The 15,878-nt window shown below is 40.0% G+C and overlaps 1 protein-coding gene across 5 annotated transcripts in view; it reads right to left on the reverse strand.

The window, feature by feature from the left end:
* ELF2 (E74 like ETS transcription factor 2) overlaps positions 1-13,640 on the reverse strand; it is a 42,942-nt gene extending 29,302 nt beyond the window's left edge. For 2 of the 5 annotated variants that reach the window (XM_083367381.1, XM_083367376.1), the window contains exons 1-3: positions 13,496-13,640; positions 2,107-2,312; positions 1,207-1,372 (exon numbers count right to left, since the gene is read on the reverse strand). In XM_083367381.1, the coding sequence (XP_083223507.1) occupies positions 1,207-1,372; positions 2,107-2,175 (235 nt within the window). In that variant the 5' untranslated portion in view covers positions 2,176-2,312; positions 13,496-13,640. Of the gene's footprint in view, positions 1-1,206; positions 1,373-2,106; positions 2,313-2,390; positions 2,423-2,715; positions 2,873-13,495 lie in introns of those variants that run through there. The other 3 variants (XM_083367379.1, XM_083367378.1, XM_083367377.1) reach the window with 3 other exon arrangements.
* Between the last annotated feature and the right edge of the window lie 2,238 nt (positions 13,641-15,878).

The following is a 15,878-nucleotide window of genomic DNA, read 5'->3' on the forward strand; positions in this document are numbered from 1 at the left end:
CCATTATATCAGGATTATATAGAAATGGATGTCATATACGTCAGTGATATAATTGTGCAAATGATGCAAACTGAAATCTTTTCAGATATAAAGGATACCTTTTGCCATTTTAAATTGAAGTTTTATTATCATGTATGTTTGATTTTGACTACTGTAGTGTGTTGTACAATTTAGTGTGCAATCTGAATCTAGTTACTATTCATCTATAAACTATAATTTATTACTTCCTGCAGAATGATTAACACTCAGTTAATCATAGCCTATTTGAACCATAAGTAGCAATATTTTTAAAGCAATACATTTAATGGACTAATACCTTCTTTTAAGGCTTGCTTACACAGAGCAAAAACTAAAAAAAGAGATGTAACAAATCTTGAAATTACAGCTTTACTTTATCAAATTGCAGACTACCATTTTACAGGTAGTCCTGAACTATTCGTTAAGCAACTGTTCCAAGTTACAACAGCACTGAAAAAAGTGACTTATGACTGGTCCTTGCACTTATAACTGTCACAGCTTCCACAGCCACATGTTCAAAATTTCGGCACCCAGCAGCCAGCATGCATTTCTGAAGGTTGTAGCATCCCGAAGTCATATGATCACCATTTGCAACCTTCTTAGCTGGCTTCTGACAAGCAAATGGGGAAACTGGATTCGCCTAACAACCACTTAATTCACTTAACAACTGCAGTGGCAAAAAAGTTTGCAAAACTGGGTGTGACTCACTTTACAATCGCCTTGCTAAGCAACAGAAATTCTGGTCCCAAATGTGGTCATAAGTTGAGGACTACCAGTATTGTTTAAAAAAAGGTAATATTTCATATTTTCCTATCATGCCACCTAAGAATGCAAAGTAACTAACCATTATATTAAAACACCAAAATAATTTTACATCCAAATAAATTAGGATTCACCATATATTTAGTTTTGCAAAATGCCATTAGTGAAACAAAAACAGCAACTATCTCAGCAAAAGCTATCTATATTTTGGAATACAAACTGAAAACTTACACAAGAAATAATTGAGCTGGAATGTGGTGTGTCATATATAACAGTGAAATTATTAAGTTTTAAATTTCATAAGGGTTTTCTTTGTTTTTATTTATTGCTCCTATTAAATGGATCAGGGCAAATTTTAATCTGTGATTAAAATGTTAAACAGACCAAATAAGTTTCTCACTTGTGGCAAAGTATTTAAAGGTCTACCTGTTTTCACAGTTTCAGTCTCGATTTCTTGTTCTTCTGCAACATCTTGTAGCAGGTAAGTTTCATCATCATAAACAAAAATCTGTGCAGCATATCCTTGTTCTACTTTGGCACACGGTACTGGCTCTACAATCACTGCTGGATATTCAGAAACTGGTTCATTCTCCTGTGGAAAACAGTGAGAAAGATAAGTTATAATTTCACCATCTTAATCCAAGCAACATTTTCTGTTTGCAAATCTATGTCTTTAATATAGTTTTACAAATCAATCTGGATATAAATTTGAGAAAATACATCAGTGTACAAAACATGCAAGCATTATTAATTTCTCATTAGATGTGTAACAAGTCTTGGAAAAACATATAATTTTTACATGTACTAGCATTTTATTTTCATAAACTTGGAAGTGACCAGGTACATTAGTGAAAGAATAATCAGAATAGAAAAAAATAATATGGTTCAAATTTATACTGTTAACATTTTTACATTATATTACATTTTGGTCAACTCATATTGGTGAACACACTCCTGACTCCTGTTTTCCCCACAATAACCCTGTAAGGTTGGTTGGGTCAAGAGAGAATTCTTTAATTTCAGTGAGATAATTAAATTTATTCAAGATTTTTTGTTTTTCATTAAATTGTATTTTAGATTTATATTCTACCTCTCCCCAGGAAATTCAAGGCAGCGTACAGAGTACCCTATCTTCTATTTTTTCTCTGCAGAATGAAGCCTGTGAAATTAGCTGGACTAAGTGATAGTAATTGTCCCATGAGTGAGGGAAGACACCCTCACAGTCCTAGCCCAATATCTTAACTACTACTATCATTTGATTTATCTTCTTTCCAAAATACATTTTGAATTTACATGAAGACCATACAATTTCTCCTATTTTCTGACCTGAATCTGTACTCCATTGCTGTCAAATTCCAGGCTTGAACTTCCATTGTGAACCACTGCTGATGTCATTGTACATTCCTTGGATGTACTGCAAGGCTAACAGCTAAGTTTTCAAGAACCGCAATGCTCACTGTGAAGTATAAGAGGTCCACAAACCAGGGGGAATATTTCCAAAACTCAAATTCTCAGTACTGGAATAAGAGATCCTGAGAGAAAACATAAGCATTGATTATTCAGTGTTTTATATGCTAACGCTTCTAAAAGGTGTACAATGTTGAGTATACCTAAATGGTGTAATTTGCATTACAAGTAGTCCTTGTTACGTGGCCACAACTGAAATGGGCAACTTGGTTAAGAAAAGTGAGTGTTAAGTGAAACCACAATTGTGCTTATGATCCTACTTCAACTTTCCTTCACTTTACACATCTATGAAAGTTATAGTGAAGTAAAGTTACATTTTCATCACCACTTTAACTGCGAAGGATCATTAAACAAGGAAATAGCAATAGCAGTTAGACTTATATTCTGCTTCATAGTGCTTTACAGCCCTCTGTAAGAGGTTTACAGAGTCAGCATATTGCCTCCAACAATCTGGGCCATTTTACCAACCTTGGAAGCAGTAGTGGGATTCAAATATGTGAACAACTGGTTCTCTGTGTGGATGCCGCTTCCGAAAGTCCATTCTGGGCCTGGGCAACAAAAAATTAGCTACTGGTTCTGCCGAAGTAGTGCGAACCGGCTGAATCCCACCACCGCTTAGAAGGATGAAAAGCTGAACCAACCTTGGGCCAGTGAGGATCAAACTGCTGGCAGTAAGCAGAATTAGCCTGCAATACTGCATTGTCACCACTGAGCTACCAAGGCAATAGCTAAATAAGGAGTAACTACATTTGAAAAATTATTGATTTGCCATCTCACCCTTTTGTTAAAGTTTGCATGTCATCCACAAGCATATGTATCTATTTAAATTTTCAGCTACTTTAAAATATTTTTAATATTGCTTCAGAAGTTATATTACTATTCAAAAGTAATAAACTATAAACCACTAGATCAGGGGTCGGCAACCTCGGCTCTTTTATGACTCGTGGACTTCAACTCCCAGAATTCCTGAGCCAGCATAGCTGGCTCAGGAATTCTGGGAGTTGAAGTCCATGAGTCATAAAAGAGCCGAGGTTGCCGACCCCTGCACTAGATGAATTCAAAAAATAACCTAGAAATATTTAAATTAATTTAAAAATATTAATATTCATTGCTTATGAACAACCATTTGCTGTAGCTATATATTTATATACAATGCTAAAGTGGCTCAATTCAGTTTCTGTCACAATAATTCTCTAATGCCAACTGTAATATTAAACAATTTTATTAATGTACAAGAAATACAGGAAATAACAAAGCGCTCTATGATTAATCCCATCATATTCTGAGTGCATCAGTAGCAACTCTAATTTGGGGGGGGGAATCTAACTTTTCACACATATATCCATATATAGGGTGGGAAACAGGATACAGAACCACTTTGTTATAGTGGTTAAAAGGCCCAGACTAGAAACAAAGAGATAGTGAATTCCTATCCAACCCATCACAAAGCCAGTGGGGTACCTTTGGCCAGTCATACTGTCTCTGCCTTAGGAAGAAAACAATGGCAAACTATTTCTGAAAATATTGCCAAGAAAATAAATGGACTTGCCCAAGAAGTCGCAAGGAGTCAAGACTTCAAACCACATACAGAGAAACACAGATACAGAAGACATATACATGCATATGTAGAGCCTTGGTGGAGCAGTGGGCTAATGCCTCCTTAAGTAACACCAGCTGCCTGCAATTAGTGCAGGTTCGCATCCCACCAGGCTCAAGGTTGACTCAGCCTTCCATCCTTCCGAGGTAGGTAAAATGAGGACCCAGATTGTTGGGGGCAATTAAGCTGACTTTGTAATAATGCCGCTTGGGGTGTGTGTGAAAGCCCTAATAAGCAGGCATATACATAGAATGAAGGCTACTGCTAAGCTTGTAAGCCGCCCTGAGTCTTCGGAGAAGGGCGGGATATAAATAGAATTAAAATAAATAAATAAATATGTATAATAATACTAAAAGTATGCACTGTTCAAACAGTTATAAGGATGTTTGTTTCCTATTGTTAATGCCAGTAAAAATATAGCTTTCCTGTCTTCCTTTTGCTGTGTGTCCATGACCAATAAAATGCTATTGGTCAACAGGATCCTGAGGATGTTAGCAGCCATTCTGACAGAATGCTACAACCATTCAGAATAATTCCTATAGTGTGTGAAAACTATACTTCTATATTTAAGGTCTCTGGATGATGATGGAAAAACTAAGAAAATATAGTGATATTAGCAAAATCATTTTGATAATAATAAACTTGGGATGAACTCGATGGTGAATAAAAATGCCAAATCCATTCTGAACATTTGTTTGTGCAACAAACCAGAATAATAATAGGCAATAAAACAATCACATTATATAATCACAGCGCTGGAAGGGACCATTTTGGCCACTGAACCCAATCTCCTGCATAATACAGAAAATCAAAGTATTTCAAGATATACCTTTTATAAAACAATTGCTTCAATAATCAGGAAAAAAAAGAATCAGAAAAGGGCTAATGCGATTTTCCTGTCTATAAACTCTCTGCATTTACCAAACGTCTTCATGCAAACAGACTATTTCTGGGGGGAAAAGTCTCTACATGTGGCAATAATTTTCATAAAATATTTTTTATATAAAACTATGAAAGCACAAATCATTACAATTCTTCATTTTCTCTTATCTGAGGAAGGTCTAAATAGGGATGTCTACTATTCCCTCTTGTGTTTAATTCAATTACAGAAATGTGGATGAATAGCTCCATCCAAACAGTGAGTAGTACACTGTAGTGTGGAAGTCTGCCTAGACTAGGGGTAGGCAACCTTGGCTCTTTTATGACTCGTGGACTTCAACTCCCAGAATTCCTGAGCTATGTTGGCTCAGGAATTCTGGGAGTTGAAGTCCACGAGTCATAAAAGAGCCAAGGTTGCCTACCCCTGGCCTAGACCATTTCACCAGCTCAAGTTTGACTCAGCCTTCCATTCTTCCAAGGTTGGTAAAATGAGGACCCAGATTGTTGGAGGCAATATGCTGACTCTGTAAACCACTTAGAGATGGGCTGTAAAGCACTGTGAAGTGGTATATAAGTCTAAGTGCTATTGCTATTATAGGTATATTAAGACCTGGACAAATTGAAACTGGATCCCTTCTGTGGTTCTGATAGTCCTCTCAGACAAACAGGGCAAGAGTAGTACCACAGTGCTTTCTTCTCCTTCTAGCCTGTATACCAGCATGTATGCCAACTTATCTGTCTTCCAATCACCCTTATTTCCCTTACTTCCCTGTGCTTGAATTCAAGTGTGGCATTCCCACTAAGTTCCTCTGATCCTTTCCCCCTCTTCTTTCCTTTTAACTGCTTGCATTTGCTCATTGCTCCTACCCCTATCTTTCTTCCTTCCCCTTAGCTATGCCCAACAGTCTTGCCTTTTCACCATTGTCTTCTATTCAGAATGGACCAAACATATACTTTGATCTGATCCATACGTATGGACTACTCGAAACAGTGTTCTGTGCATGGAATAGCCTGTGCACAGAACATTTTACACCTCTTTAGTGGCTAGCAACTATACAGTATATAAGTTGAACTAAAATATAAAGGGAAAGATAATTAGCTTTAAGTAGGTTAGACATACTCAAAAAATTACTCTTGCAATCATCACTGTACCTTTCTACTACGGACCAACAGAAAACAAACAATAGAAGGGGTCATACCATTTCCTCCTTCGAGACAGACAGTGCCACCCTCATCCTCAAAAAAAAAGGCATCTGGATGTTACCAGATGGATTATTTCAGAATAAAAATGAAAATACCAATAGAAAATAAAATGATAGAATTGTCAAATATAGTCAACTAGGACACATTCTGGTAGAGATGTGAAATCCCTAGATACAGAAAGTCAAAGGAGGAGACCCCTAGGGAAGAAACAGGTTGTACAATGAATGAATGAATGAATGAATGAATGAATGAATGAATGAATGAATATTTATAAGGTCAAGCAAGAAAGAATAAAGTGTGGGGAAAGAAAATCTCAATTAAAAATGAAATAGTATTCTGCATAATTACAAAAACTTTAATAAAGAGAATATACTCAGGAATCAGTCTCATTATAAAAAGAGATGACACACAACAGACCAGTTTTCATATAGGAAAGCATCTAGAGCAGATGAAATGCCAGCTGCTAATTGTTATTAAGGTGCAGGAGAAGTTACTGCTCTATGTCAGCTAATATGAACCAAAGTTCAATAGCCTAGAAATAAGATCAGTGAATATACCTACACTGAAGAAAAGAGATACAAGACCATGTAGAACTTATTGAACCATTGTACTAATTCTCACACAAGCAAGAGTTTGCTCAAGATTTTGCAAAGATTAACATAGCCATATATGGAAAAATGCCAACTAAAGTTATAGGTTCCATTAAAAAAAACAGAGGGACATAAGATCAGATGGCTATCATAAGATAAATAAAAAGCAAGAAAATAAAAGAAGCAGCTTCACCTTTCCTTCATTGAATATAAGAAGATCTTTGTGTAAATTACACCAGAATGTAGAACATACAGTGTTAAGAGCACTGGTTATGCCATAATGCCTGATTATTCTTGAGGAAGCTTTATAATAAACAAACCAGAGAAAAAATGAGTTTGGAGAAACAGAATGTTTCAGAATGGTGAAGCTAGTAAAACAAAGGTATGTATCTTGCCATATATATTTAACTTTCACTAGAAATGCATTATAAGAATTCCCGGACTGCAAGAGATGACAGCTGAAATCAATGTAAGAAGTAAAAACAGTAACAAATAAGATAGACAGACAAGCATTATTGGGTTAGCTGTAAGTAAAGAAGATTTTAAAAAATGCATTACACAAGTAAAACTAGATGTAAAAAATCTGAATTAATGTTAAAAAGAAAAAGGTAATGTATTAGCAACTGACCTGCACACTTAATGAACTTAAAGTCAACAGTCAAAAAGTAAAGATGATAGATACTCTAGAGATGGAAGCAGTACAAGCTTATACAAAATCATAGAGAGAATTCAAGTACAACAAAGATCAGAATGGTAAAAGTAATAGTGCTTCCATTAATAATATATCCCTGTGAAAACTGCACTGAAAATTATGGGTGTGCACACATTTGGTTGCTGCGAGTACTGCAGACTAAAAAAAGAAACATTCAATCCCAGACCAAATAAAGAGTAATTGCTTTCTTAAGGCAGTGAACAATAAGTAGATGATAGAGCAGAAAAAATATATGCTTGAAAGCTGAGAAAAGTAGAAAGAGGGAGAGACCATGGATAATATGAACAGAATCAAAGAGATTGCTAGAATGTCCTTTAAAAACAATCATTTATTATTAAAGACAAGTCAGGAGAGTAAGCATTTACCCATTCAATCACCAGAATTCAAATTCAGCTTAATAATAACTAACCCCAGCAAGCAGGAGAAATGGCTCAAACTTTCTATAAATGAGACTGTAAGCCACCAGGAATTTAAACTCCAATCAATCACAAAAAATATACCGCTCCTAGAAGGTACTAGTTTCATATCTGTCTTACTCATACTCAGTGCTTTTTTTGTAAAAGAAAAAGGTGCCGGAACTCACACATGTCATACAACCTGCCTTGCCTACCCTACAAGGTTCCATCCAAAAAAGGTGCCGGAACTCCGTTCTGAGCATTCTATGAGAAAAAAAGCCCTGCTCATATTGAAAGTCCTTTCATTTGCCTAACCATCCAGTACTTAAAATCTGGCTGCTGTTCTAAATTAATCACAGAAATACAGAGCTGTCAGTACATTACTGTAATGATAACTTCTTCCAAAAGATACAAAACATGATTCAGCATCTGTAGTGATCCATCAGAGAAAATACAAATTGTCCAAAATTAAAACCCATTCCTCTACTAGGAACTGAAAAAAAAATGTTGCACTCAATCTGTAGATTACTTTCAATTCTTTGATCAAGTCATATGCGTAGGAAGTCAAGCACAGTAGATGTATTATGTCTATATAAAGATAAGGAGCACCCATAATTGCCTCCAAATCAGATTAAAATGATCATTCCATAGAAAAATGAAGAAGTCCATCTTGCATCATTCACAGACTCAGGTGGTTTTTAAGTATTTTTGAGGATGAGTTGAGTCAAGCAATTACTAGTGGCCAGCACAACAGAGAGACAGTGGCAAGATGAATGCAGGCAAATAGAGGAATGTTCCAATTGGTACCTAATTACTAACTCTCCCAAAGCAGCCCACAATAATTACAATACCCTGGTAAGAAGATAGCCAGCAAAAGGAAACTCTCAGTAATCACTTTTTTATGTCAGGACTTCTGTATCTTTAAAACAAAAAATAAATTTAAACATGAAGCTTTCTTCCAGACAGAATTGCAATGACATTAAATAGTTCTTCTACGGGTAATTTATCTTTGCTTAAAATCTTCCCCTTCCCTCCTCCAAAAAAGGAAGTGTGATGAATTTACTTGAAACAGTTGGTAATGTGGATAGATCGAGGAAGAACAGCGCAGCAGGGTTAACTCATGGATCATCCTCCAAAAAAGATTATTTAATTGCTGTAACACTCTTTACCATCCAGAACAGTAAAACTGGATTTATGCAATTGTGGTAAAAAAAAGAGGATTTGATTTCTACCATTATGGTTATCTATAGGTCTGCAAATGGACTCTGTGATAAGTTCACTCAGATTCAGTCAGAGCTGCTGGAGATCAATACTCTGATTATTTCTCAACAGTTTTCACTAAATTAAAAGTGAGGTAATTATCTTTAGTTGTACCATCCTAATGGACACCTTATCACTGTGACAATCCAAGATGGAGACTGATCAAATAATGATCCAACCGCAATATTGACACTTAAATATATGCATAGGGTTTTCAAAGTTAACTTTTGTTTAGAATTAGCAAGCTGACACTAAAAATGAGAAGAAAGGAAAATATGGCCCGCATATAGAGAAAAAAGAATAGTATCATATGAAATGACAGTGTAATTATTTTCAGAGGGCAAGCCTATATTATGGAGGAGGTAGTCCTCTGACCTCTTACAGTACAATCCCTCCATGCCTATCCTAAGGTCCACTTGAATTCAGGAAGAAGCATTTTTAGTATTAAAACTGTAATTTTAAAAAGGTAAAGGTTCCTCCGCACATGCGTGCTAGTCGTTTCCGACTCTAGGGGCCGGTGCTCATCTCCGTTTCAAAGCTGAAGAGCCAGCGCTTGTCCGAGGACGTCTCCGTGGTCATGTGGCCACCATGACTAGACGCCAAAGGAGCACAGAACACTGTTACCTTTCCACCGTAGTGGTCCCTATTTTTCCACTTGCATTTTTACGTGCTTTCAAACTGCTAGGTTGGCAGAAACTGGGACGAGTAACAGGCGCTCACGTGGCACTCGGGATTCAACCCGCCAAACTGCCGACCTTCTGATTGACAAGCTCAGCATCCTAACCCACTGAGCCACCGCGTCTGTGGCATAATTTGTAGATTTGAGCTTATTTTATCATATGCAATGAATATTATCTTAAAAGGATGAAGAAAAGCTGGTAAGAGTAACCCATACTATAATAGTGATTACATTTGGGGGATATTTTACTTGAGTGTTTTCTTTTTAAAGCTTTTTCTTCCACTTCTACAAAGCACTGCTAAGGTCTACGCTATTAAGGCCAAAGCTAAAATATAGCCTTTTTTATTATTTTTTATTTACCAGAAACATTAGTATGCCCATTTTCAAATTTTATTTGGCCCCATTTGTCATCAAGTAAAAGTCATGGTTAGACACCTTACATCAGGGGTGTCAAACTGCTGGCCCACGGGCTGGATGCATCACACAGAAGCCGCACAAGGGCAAAACAGTCCCGATACCTTGCACAATGTCATATGACATTGCAAGTTTGACATGTCTGCCTTACATGGACATTTATACTGTGTCTATTAACAAGTATTACTAACAAAATGATACATAGATTACATATCACTAAAGGTGTGGTTTGCTACTAACGCAAACTAAATAAAAGATAAAGTACAATCCATTCAAAGTTAAAGAACATTCAGAACCCACTCTAATTAAACCAAAAAGATTTAACCTTTGTCCCCTTCCATATTTATACTTTGCTTGATTTATATATCAAGCAAGACATATTACAGTATTTTTAATGTGAAAACTATTAAACTATGTTGCATTTTATTTCCTTAAGATTGTGAGTTTAGTGTTATTTATGACTTCTCATAAGAATCAGGTTCTTCTCTGATTCAAAATTCACAAATGAAATTGCTAGACAGATGCCATATGCTAGGTTACAAAACAAAATAAAGCTATACTTATGAACTAGATAAAAAGAAATCCTTCCCTAAAAACAGCTATCCTGCACATACAGGATATATGAAGCAAGAGAAGTGACAGGATGGTTCAATATGAAATTATACTGACTCCTCTTAATTTATATTCAAATTAATGAAATAATGTTAAAAAATGAGACACTAACACACTAAAATGAGAAGAAAGGAAAATATGGCTTACATATGGAGAATTGGAAAAACATGGTAGAATCTGGAGACAGTAGAAGAGAAAGAGCCAGAAATATTACAAAATACAAATATGCAAGTAGAAGTAGAAGGACAATGGCAAAAGACAGCTAATATAGTACTAATAATAAGCATCTTGGTTGTATTCCCAAAACATGTGGAGCATCACTCACAGTGTATTTTATCTTGTGATGATAATTAAACCATCAAACAACATCTGCCTATCCCAGGTCTTTGGAAAGGATTTGATAGGTAGATAAAAATGCCAAATCTAGTTTAAAAGCTACTGACTATTGGACAAACCATAATAATAATAGACAAAGCTCTGGAACTTTAAAATTCAAACAGACAAGCACCTGCCACATAACACCCCAGATTAAACAACTGTTGATATTCTGAAAGACAGAAAAGTCTGGATAGTGGACATGGTGTTACCCAGAGACAGCAGAATAGAAAAGAAAGAACTGGAGAAGATAACAAAATACAGAGAGCTGCAAAAAAGAAATAGAATGACTGTAGTGAAATAAAGCAAAGATGGTACCAAATACTAATGGGTGCCTTAGGTACAATCCCGAAACATATGGAGCCCCAGTTGAACACCATCAGCATTGACAAAATCACCATCAGTCGACTGCAAAAGCCAGCTTTACTTGGAACATAACACTCACTTTTCAAATGTTTCCCCATGATAATAACTCTGTCAAGTAGGTTGAGTAGAGAGATAAAAATTAACCACCTCCATAAGGTTGTTGTTGAGATAAGATGAAGCAAGGTCTTCATGCAAGAGCCTTGAGCTTCTATAAAGAGGGTAGGTTTATCAAATGAGCAATGCAAAAAATAAACATAAAAGGCAAACCCTCTTTCCAGAAACAAAACAGCAACTGCTTCCTTTTTTTGGGGGGGTTGACCTTTTTTTTATAACCAGTGCTGCTAGAAGGGGGTGGGGGGGGTGGGGGGTTCATCTCATTCGGTTTTCCCATATTCCAAGCAATCCAAAACGCGACTAAAAAAAAAACACCACCACAATACGGAGCCAAGCAGTAAAGAGAAATTGGTCGGGATGCAAGTTGCAACTTTCTTGTGTAGTAGCCTGTCTTACAAGACGTCGCAAAACGTTACTAGGCCAAGCATACTCAAAGGTTCCGATGCTGTTGTTTTGCAATTTAACAGGGAGGGGGGAGGGAAAGCCTTGTCACAAATACCCAGAAGACGGTCTAAGCCAGCGTTTCCCAACCTTAGGAACTTGAAGATGCGTGGACTTCAACTCCCAGAATTCCCCAGCCAGCATAGCTGGCTGGGGAATTCTGGGAGTTGAAGTCCACGCATCTTCAAGTTCCTAAGGTTGGGAAACGCTGGTCTAAGCAAGGCTTTTTCAAGTAGTCGCGTATGCAATGCTCATCCGGGAAATAATACGAGAAACCGAAAGTAAAGGCTTGGGGAGGGGAGGGGAGGGGAGGGAGGGAGGGGAGCTAGGAGGCGAGTCATGTCATCCCAATTGACGAGACCGGCCGAAGCGGCTTCATTTCCCGGCAACGAGGGCCTGGCTTAACCCCCTCGCACTTCCCCCCCCTTCCGAGACGATCAACAAAGCCAAGCCTGCACCGGGTGGGGAGGGGTGGGGTGCGGTGGGGGAGGGGAGGGGAAAAGAAGATAATTTTCCAAAGATTTTCCCCTTTGAGGCTTAAAAGGACCGTTCCTCGAACCTCTTCCGTTTCTTCCTTCAGGCTTCGCAAATGTCGTAAATATCCCGATGAGAGAGGCTAGGGCCGGGGAGCGAATTGACTCCGCTTCCTTTCCACCCCCAAAATAAACCAACAAAAAAAAAACCTGTCAAGGCAAAAAACAAAAAACACAACAACAACCTTCCGCCGGGTGAAACCCACAGCTAGGCTCGATCAGATTGGCCTGCCCGTCGCCGTCTTTCCTTCACTACACATTCTTCTGTACGAAGTTGCACAATCGTGTTGTGTGTTGTTTTGTTTGTGTTTTTTTTTAAACTGAGAAGGAAAATTACAGTTCGACCGACGGGAGGGGGTGGGGGTGAGGGGAAGAAGAGACTTTCCAGAGGCAGTGGATGTCACTCTCCCTCCTTAATCGCTCCCACATACACACGTACACGCATACACGCCCCAGCACTCGTGTAAACCGATTCATACAAGGGACGCTGGATTTCCCCCTCCCGCCTCCCTGTCTGAGATAACCCTCTTCTCCCTCCACGAGCCCCGTGGGACCGCCTAGCCCAGGGGTCGGCAACCTTGGCTCTTTTATGACTCGCGGACTTCAACTCCCAGAATTCCCGAGCCAGCATAGCTGGCTCGGGAATTCTGGGAGTTGAAGTCCGCGAGTCATAAAAGAGCCAAGGTTGCCGACCCCTGGCCTAGCCCTAGCCTGAGACCGACCTCGTCCGGCCGCTCCGGTCACCCAGATCACACACTCGCCAACGGACGGAGAGGGAAATGGGGGGGGGGGCGGTATCAGACCGAGCTCGGCTCTTCTTCCCCGCGGCGATTCCTGCTAACGGAATCTTTTCCCCCTGCTTCTCAATTCACGGGCCCGCGGAAAGGGGGACCCAACTAAAGCGAGGGCTCGCCTTTCTCTGCTGCCGCCGCTGCTGCTGCTGCCCAAGGCCGGCTTCAGCCCCGGGAGAGCCGCTGCCATTTCTCTCTGGGCCAAAAAGGCTCCGGCTGTCGCCTCAGACGGCGCGGACCGGGACGCCGCGAGGGAGCTGCTCCGCCTGCCCCTCCTCCCCCTTTACCTGGTTTGATGTGTCAAAGGGAAGCGTCGCCCTCTCGCAGCAGGCCGAACGGCGGCGGCAGGCAGGCAGGCAGGCAGGCAGGCGAACAGCCGGTAGCGGCCGCCTGGAGAGAAGCAGCTCCGGGCGGGGATGAGAAAGACGAGGGAGGGCTCCTCGCGAAGAGCAGCGGCGAGAGTAGCAGCCGCCCAACGCGGGGGAGGAGACACTGGGGAGGGAGCTGGGCCCGTGCGACAGAGCGAGCGGGCGGGCGGGCTGGCCTTTTCGCTTGCCTCATTCACCCGCCGGCCTGCCACTCGCTGCCGAGAGAATTACGCGACTCCGGGCCTCGGTTTCCCGTTTCTGCACATGCTCGCGCACCTGAAGCGCTTTCGCTGAGTCGGCCACGGGAGCCCGAGAGCCGCGCTCTCCGTTGCATAAAGAAGCGCCGCCGCGGCCACTGCTAGAGTAGGGCGGCGAACATCCCGATTTATTGTATACTACGTGTTGAAGAACTGAACGTGAAAGGACCGTCAGTTTCTCTTCGCCGGTTGCTATAGAGCAGCGTTTCCCAACCTTAGGAACTTGAAGATGCGTGGACTTCAACTCCCAGAATTCCCCAGCCAGCATAGCTGGCTGGGGAATTCTGGGAGTTGAAGTCCACGCATCTTCAAGTTCCTAAGGTTGGGAAACGCTGCTATAGAGGAAAGGACACGAGGAGGAGGAAGAGTATTATAGTAACATTTCTGGAGGTCGGTTCAGTTTACTAATGGAAGAGAATCGATACTTTTTCGGCTCTTTTGGCAAGGCTTTTACATTTCTTTCTCTAAGGTTGTATCTCGGCAGCAAAAATCTGAGCGGCCACTGGACGGCGGCGGCAAAGGATTTTTTCCCCCCGCATCTTTGCTACATTTAGTGGCCATCGGGATTTTAGCCTAGAGATGTGCCTAAGTTCATCTTTCGTATGCTGTATTCTCACATTTCAGTGAGGTATAGGGGTAGTCCTCCACTTCCAATCACAACTGAGCCCAAAATTTATGTTGTAAGTGAGACATTTATTAAGTGAGTTTTGCCCCATTTTAGAACTTCTCTAGCCACAGTTGTTAAGTGAATCACTGCAGTTGATAAGCTAGTACCTGGGTTGTTAAGTGAATCTGGCTTCCCCATTAACTTTGCTTGTCAAAAGGTTGCAAAAGGTAATCACATGACCTTGGGACACAGCAAGGGTCATAAGTATGATCAGTTGCCAAGCATCTGAATTTTGAGCACATGATCATGGAGAGGCTGCAAAGATGGTAACTCTGAAAAATGGTCTTGTCACTTTCCAGTGTCACCATAACTGAATGGTCACTAAATGAACTGTTGTAAGTCAAGGACTACTTGTACTGGGTTAAGTGGCTATGTGCACATGATGCACTCACTCACTGTGGGCTGCTCTCCACAGGGATATTAATATTCCTTCCTCAACATTTTCAGTTGTCAATTAATCTAGTGACATAATTTGCAGTGCCTTGATAGACCTCTTTAATCTGCCTCAGTAGGAGCTTTGCAAGTGATTTTGTTCTTGGACAAATTAAGGACAGATTTGGCAATGTGTTGCTTCCCCACTTCCAGTGTCAGGGAATGGAGCAGGATAAAGCAAGAGGAACTTTATCTTGTGCCATGAGTTGAGGAAGTATTCTCCCACTTCATCCTAGCCTATCCTTCACCCAGTAATCTGATAGCTGGACAGAGTTTTATCATCTTTCTGTCACTTATGCTAGAATAAGAAATCGACAGCACTATTGTCATTTGCTCCCCAACTTTTAAATATTTAAAATAGGTAAGGATTGCAAGCCAAGACAGGACAGGTAGTAAGTGGCCACCATCAACAACACTTGGATGCGCCCTGTGGAATATGTGCAATATTGTTATAACAAGCAAAGTGGCAATGCCTCCCACCCAAGTAATTACAGTAGAAAAAATAGCATGGAAAACCCCCTTTTGACAGGAACAGCAGGAAATCTTTAATGAATTTTTCTGTCGGACAGGACCATCAACACATTGCTTTCTTAGTTAAACTGAACTACCAACACTTTAAAATACAGGTCTGTAAGTATTTTGAAAGAATGCTGAGCATGTGTCAATACGATTAGCATTGTCTTCCAGATGATTGATATTCCAGTGTACGTAAGGAATCCCATAACCTTTGAATGGCACTTTGCAAGCATAGGCATTATGTTCTCCTTAGATGGATTCTTCTCAGAAACCAAATGTCCAGTTTCTCCTGCAACCTAAGCCAAAATAACCATAGAGCAGGGGTACCAAACCCCCAGTCCGTAGACCAGCATGCCAGAAACCAGTCCACGCAAACAAGCAAAGCCCCATCCACGGTATGCTGTCAGCACACAAAACCATGCCCCTTCCG

The sequence above is a fragment of the Vipera ursinii genome, assembly GCF_947247035.1.
Source record: "Vipera ursinii genome assembly, chromosome: 7".
Lineage (NCBI taxonomy): Eukaryota > Metazoa > Chordata > Lepidosauria > Squamata > Viperidae > Vipera > Vipera ursinii.